This window comes from Sapajus apella, unplaced genomic scaffold (assembly GCF_009761245.1).
Source record: "Sapajus apella isolate SASKATOON/1434 unplaced genomic scaffold, GSC_monkey_1.0 scaffold125, whole genome shotgun sequence".
NCBI classification, from domain to species: Eukaryota; Metazoa; Chordata; class Mammalia; order Primates; family Cebidae; genus Sapajus; species Sapajus apella.
The window spans coordinates 209,790-216,290 of record NW_022437065.1 but is presented as its reverse complement, the minus strand read 5'-3'; the positions used below and the strand labels follow the sequence as shown (position 1 = coordinate 216,290).

At 45.5% G+C, this 6,501-nt stretch overlaps 1 protein-coding gene across 1 annotated transcript; it reads right to left on the bottom strand.

The window, feature by feature from the left end:
* Positions 1-4,902: 4,902 nt before the first annotated feature.
* Positions 4,903-5,720, bottom strand: LOC116539014 (ferritin heavy polypeptide-like 17). Its single transcript, XM_032261618.1, has one exon. It carries the CDS (start codon positions 5,718-5,720, stop codon positions 5,052-5,054), a length of 669 nt encoding a protein of 222 aa, XP_032117509.1. The 3' UTR covers positions 4,903-5,051.
* Between the last annotated feature and the right edge of the window lie 781 nt (positions 5,721-6,501).

Genomic DNA, 6,501 nt, shown 5'->3' with positions numbered 1-6,501 from the left:
TAGTCAGGCATTGTTCCACTCTGATGCTTCCAGAAGCAGGATGACTGATGGCCCTCAATTTAAAAAGGCACACCAAGAGACGAGCTAAACTGAAAACACAAAGACGAGAGGTTTGACTTTCTGAAATATACAAAGATGTTAGTCTGAAAGGTAACAATTGAAATTCTAGTAAGTGTGAGTGTTCTCAATGTGGCTAAAACATCACAAATATCCAAATCATTTTAGAAAACTAATGGAGAGAGAAAAAGTAAAAGGAAAAATAAAAAGACAAATAGATGCATAAAGAAAGCTGAAAAGTTTATAATATTTGGTAGCTTTAGGTGAATTGAGGGTTGTGGCAAGTTGCTATAAAACATGGATTGTAAAAACTTTCTACAAAGAATGAGACAGTAAATGTTTTAGGCTTTGCAGCTACTGCAAAGGACTTCTGTCTCAACTACAAACTCTCCTGCTGTAGTGAAAAAGTAGCCACGAACAATAGGTAATTGAATGGGGTAGCTGTGTTCTAATAAAACTTTATTTACAAAAAAAAACTGGGGGCCAGATTTGGATTCCTGGCTGTAGTTTGCCAGCCCATGCTATAAAACAAACAAGTTTGTGATAAACAGCAGAATAGATAAAAGCTAGTGTGCGTGTATGAGAGAGAGATCAATGATTGTTGAGTCAATATTTGTTGAAGTGACAGTAAGTTTTTATTGTATTTGGTCTAGTACTTACATAAGGGTATAACTGAGCACATAGATTAAGTCCAGGCATTAGTAGTATTTTCAGATTCTCTAGGTGATTTCAAGGTGCAGCCATATTTGGCACCCAGGGTGCTAAAAGAATGCTTCTCAAATTCCAGTGTGCACATTGATCACCCAGAGTCTTGTTAAAATGTAGATGGTCATTCTGTAGCTCTGGGGTGTGGCTTGAAATTTTGCATTGCTAGTAAGTTCTCAGTTTAGATTGATGCCGCTGGCCCACAGACCACACTTTGAGCAGCCAGATGCTAGTTTTCAGATGCCTGGCATGTCCAGATCCTGCCCCAGAGGCTTATGCTTTTGGTCTGGGATGCCACCTGGACATTTAGATTTTCAAAACCTCTGCAGGTGATTCAAATGTGCAGCAAGGCTTGAGAAACGCTACACCAAAGCTCACGATGATGTATCGATTTTAGTTATGTTATCAGGAGCCCTAATGTGTTCCCTTTTTCTCCTTCTCCCACTAAGGCTCACCCAGCCATTCCCCTTCTTTTCAGCTCCAAACATCCAGATGAAGGTGGGGATCAGGGTGAGCACTTCAGCCTGTTGCTCTTGTCCATCTTGGAAGAGTGGGAGGAAGTTCAGGATGAAAACAATAGACTCAGGGAACCTGGGTTTGGGAAGAACAAGCACAGTGTTCTAGGAGTGAATTCAAGGAAAAGCTGGTTCAGATAGAAAGGGTGGGGGCTCAGAATACCACGGAAAGTTGTCACAGCACAACCTTCCTCCAGTCTTGGGCCTGAAGTGTGTTAGTAGGGGCACCGGGGAGCAATGAAAACAGCCATGTACCTTCCTGAGTCCTAGAGACACTCCACAACAAACCAGCTTCTAAGGGTTTTTCCTTCTCAGTATGCAGGGCGAGATGGTTAAGAGACATGCAAGAGAGACCCCCAGTGGCAAACTGTAGAAGTGAAGCATTTTCCCAAAGCATAAAGACCTCAAAGAAACAGAAGGGCAGAGGATGATGGCTTCCAGCCTGTAATCTTTATCAAACAAATGCAGGGACAGAAAATCTAATACCACATGTTCCCACTTATAAGTGGGAGCTAAACGATGAGAATACATGGACTCAAGGAAGGGAACAACAGACACTGGGGCCTACCTGAGGGTGGAGAGTGGGAGGAGGGAGTGGACAAAAAACATCCCAAAAACTATTGGGTACAAGGCTTAGTACCTGGGTGATGAAATAATCTATACAACAATCCTCCATGACAGCAGTTTACCTATATAGAAAACCCGCACTGGTATTCTTGAACCTCAATAAAAGTTAAAAAAGAGTAGAGGATGATCGTGGTGACGATGGTGGTAAATCATGGGTACCATATAGTGAACAGTGTGCCAGGCATTGCTCTGAGTGATTTACATACATTAGCTCATTTAATCTCAACAACCCAATGGGGTAAATGCTTTTATTTTCCCCGTATTACATGTGTAGAAATTGAGACACAGAAAAGTTAAACAACTTGCCCAAGTTTTCCCAAAATGAGTGGCTAAGATGGGATTTTAGTCCAGGCAGTCTGAGGTTAAGGAAACACTACACCAAATGTTCTTTCCTAAACAGGAAATTAAGAAGTCCTCGCAGTCAACTTAAAGTTTGAAACACTCAAAAATAGATGCTTGCTCTGTTCTTTCTCAAATCCACAGGAGAACAGTCAAGGGACATATATATTTCAATAGGTAATAGATGAGACAAAGAGAATTCAGAAGTCCTTACAGCAGGCAGAGAAAGAGATAAAGAGACAAGACCAAGTTTGACCAAGATGTGTAAAGAGGCAATAGCATTTTCTGGAAATTGAACTCAAAGTGCCAGAATCCTAATTTTTAAGGAAAGTGTTAAAGTCTAGTCACATGGAAATATGGAAGATAATTACTGCACAGCTAAACTTGTTCATACCTTAATAAATGCTTATGTAGTTTGACTGTGTCCCCACCCAAATCTCATCTTGAATTGTACTTTCTTAACTCCCACGTTTCGTGGGAGGGACCCAGTGGGAGCTAAGTGAATCATGAGGGCAGTTTCCCCTATACTGTTCTACTGGTAGTGAATAAGTCTCACAAGATCTGATGGTCTTATAAGGGGAAACCCATTTCGCTTGACTCTCATTCTCTTCTCTTGTCTGCTGCCATGTGAGACGTGCTTGTCACCTTCCAGCATGATTGTGAGGCTTCCCCAGCCATGAGGAACTGTAAAGCCAATAAACCTCTTTCTTTTGTAAATTGCCCACTCTTGGATATGTCTTTATCAGCCGCATGAAAAACAGATTAATACAATGCTCAAAACAATCTGCTGTTAATATAATGCTCAAAACAAATGATGCGAGCTACCCATGTGTCTTTGACTAAAGTATATAGTCTGTAAATTTTTGACTTTTACCTTTGTAACCTACAAAGGAAACAAGATATTTTTTATTTCTTGTTTCTTTGTAAAATTTTTTGTGTGACACAGAAGATAGACGTTTTAAGTATTTTTCCACAGACATAGACGTTAGGGTTTACATGGTTGGGGAATTCCTTTGGTCAAATAGAGAGTGGGCTGAGAGAGGAGAAGAGTTTTTAAAGGGGATCGAGAAAAAAAAAATAGAGAAACAGGTGTATCAGTTCCGTATGGAATCTTCTTTTTACTAGGCAATAATATCTTTCTATCCATAGCCATGAAGAAAAGGTAAAAGGCAAGCTCTTGTCTAGAAACCAGAGGTCACATTGAGCTTCTCAGGTAAAGGATGATTTTGAAATAAGCTTGGGGAAGACATTGGGAATAAGGTAATAAACTTGGGGCAGACAAAGGTCAAGGTGGAACCAGCAGTTCTCTGGGTGTTCAAACTCCTCAACCAGCCTCTAAATGTTAGCTGTTCTGCACTTAGGACTGGATATGTCATATTCTACCTTGTACGCCTTTCTGGTGAACTCATCCAATCACATGACTTCAATACCATCTATAAAAGTCCCCCATATGTCTACTTCCAAACGTGACATTTTTCCAGCTCCTTGATTCACATTTCCACTTGGATGTCTAATAAAAATCTGATTTTACATGGCATGCGTTTCCCACAACTCCACCCCAGGGGACCCCTGCAAACATCCCCAGGGGGATTATAACACCGTCATTACCCCAGGTGCTCAAATCCAAACTTCAGAGCCTACATATGTTCTCCCTCTTCCATTCCTCACCTCCTATCCATGAGGAAAGTTTTTCTCTCCTTGTCAAAAATCCATCTGGAGCTTGTTTTCCTCTCTTCACTTCTGCAACTACCATCACAGCTCCAGCTGCACTCGTCTCCCACCTAGACCTGGTACAATGACTCTACCTGGTCTACACCTTCAACTATGCCCCATCCTTCTACATTCTTCAAAGCAGACGGTCACTGCCTTGACATTTGGGGACATTTATTCTATTTTATATACAATATCACAAATTTGGCCTTCAGCTTTGACCTTATGTTTTTCATTCCTTCTTTTGAGCTGTTTTTTTTTTTTTTAAACCAGCTTTAATGAAAGAAATGGTACAATGGAGGGAAAAACTATGAGTGGAGGAATCATAAAGGCAATATGCAGGAATTCGCCCCTTACCTGTGGGAAAGCCAGCGTAAGGCTCAGTCCCATTATCTCTGTCACTCACAGTGAGCTTGCCAAAGAGGTACTCTGCCATTCTGTTCTCCAGAGCCACCATCTTGCTGCCCAGAAGCAAGAATCCTTAGCACTTGCATATTTTAATAAGAAAACTTTTCATGTCAAGTTAAAGACTGTATTATTTTAATCCCTGCCCAATGTCATTCCCCTCTCTTCTTCTCCAGACGCAACAACTGTGATGAATTCCATATCACGCTTTACACCTTACCATGCATATGCACCCACAAATAGCATGGCCCAAGACTGCACACCTCACCCGACCTCACCCATCCCACCCATCTCACCCCACCTTACCCCACCTCACCCCATGCCATCCCACACGCCCTCAGAGTTTATAAGGGGAAGCCGAATACGCTTTCCAGGGGCCCAGAGAATACCTTTCCCCTTCACCCCCACAGATCCTGAGCTGCATGCAGATGGGGCAGAGCTGGGTGTGGAGACTGCTGGATACCTACTTTAAACCTGCATGGGGATTTGCCCTGATTCCTAAAAGGTGAGAGTGTTGCAGGCACGCATCAACTGGACACCTTTATTGCTTTGAGAACAGATAACTTTATTACCAACAACGGTAAAACTGAGAGGAAAAAAACTGAAGAAAACGTTCTTAAAGGGCAACGTGCACGCCCTGCCTGGTGGCCAGATCCAGAGAAGGCCCCCTGTGATTGTGGGGCCCGTCTGGGCTCAGGTCTCTTTCTCTCTCCCGCCCTGAGTGAGCCTGTCAAACAGGTACTCTCCCAGGCCGGCTTCCGGGGCCCACATCTTGCACAGGTTGCTCAGGTAGCCACGCAGCTCTTTCATGGTCTTGGCCTGCTGGTTGAGGAAGTGGCTCTTCAGGAAGTTGCACAGCTGGGGGTCGCCCTTCTCCGTGGCCAGCCGGTGCAGCTCCACGAGGCTCTGGTTGACGCTCTTCTCCAGATGGAAGGCGTACTCTATGGCCTCGAGCCGGCTCTCCCAGCCTTGGCGCTCTGTCTTCCTGATGTCTCGAAGGGAGATGCGGCCACCGCGCAGGTTCTGCAGCCTCATCAGCTCCTGAGCGTGCTCCCTCTTCTCGTGTGACTGGCGCAAGAAGTAGCGGTCAGAGTGCCCCAGGGCCGCGTCGTCCCGGTCGAAGTAGAAGGCCATGGACAGGTACACGTAGGAGACGTGGAGCTGCAGGTTGACATGGATGTTGATGGCGGCCTCGCAGCTGGGGTGGTAGTTGTGTCGCACCTGCGACAGCGGGCCCAGGGCGGGCAGCGCGGGAGCGGGGAGCAGGCGGGGTAAAGCGGTGCGTTGGCGCGGGGCCCGGAGGGGGCAGCGGCATCGGTATCTGCAGTGGCGCTGGCGGCGGAGGCCTCGGAGCACCGCCATGATGGGCGAGAGCGGCTGTCGGCGGAGGGCGGGCTCCTCCAGGCCAGGCAGTGGCGGTAGTCGCAGGGTCTGCGAGGGGAGCGGAAGTGGGCGCGGGGAACCGTTAGGAGGTGAGGGGCGCGCGCCGTCAGGAGGGCGGGGGCGGTGCGGAGCAGCGCCCACCTTCAGAGTGGTGGTGGGAGGGGGCACACGCTGAGTTCCGTGGGCAGCCCAGGGAATTGGACACTGTCTGACCTCTGCACGATGTCAATTCTTCAGTAACTTGCCTAGTGTCCAAGGACTTTCGCCTCTCTCCTGATTGTTCCCCTCTATCGCAGCTTGTTCTCATTTTATAAACCTCTCGTCTTTCTTCAGCTCTGAGAATATTTTCTGGTAACGTTTTCTTCTGTTTCCTGTATTATATCCTTTTTTTCCTCCTCCAGAATTAGTTTTATTTGTGCATCATGATCTCTTCCTCGCTTTCCTTAATTATCTGGAAAACGTTTGACCTTTCGTGATTGAAATCAAGGACTGGATTAGCCTAGGTAATGAGCACGGATCTAATTCACAGTTGCGTCTGGATTACCAATAGGATTCTCCTGTGAACAGGAGGGTGGAATGTGTTAATTAGGGAGTGATCATATCCTTTGGAGATAAAGGTATAGAGCTCCCAGGTCGAGGAGGAACAATTCCAAATGCCCAAAGCACAGCATTTCTCTGCCATTGGAAGACTTTAGTGGATCTATCTTCTAAGTAGTTGTCAGCTTCCCTTTAAATGTTCATCCATGTCTGCTGCACCCTG

Bases quoted from the DNA above. Each gene is read 5' to 3' on its own strand.
- LOC116539014 (XM_032261618.1), bottom strand. From the start codon at position 5,720: ATGGCGGTGCTCCGAGGCCTCCGCCGCCAGCGCCACTGCAGATACCGA.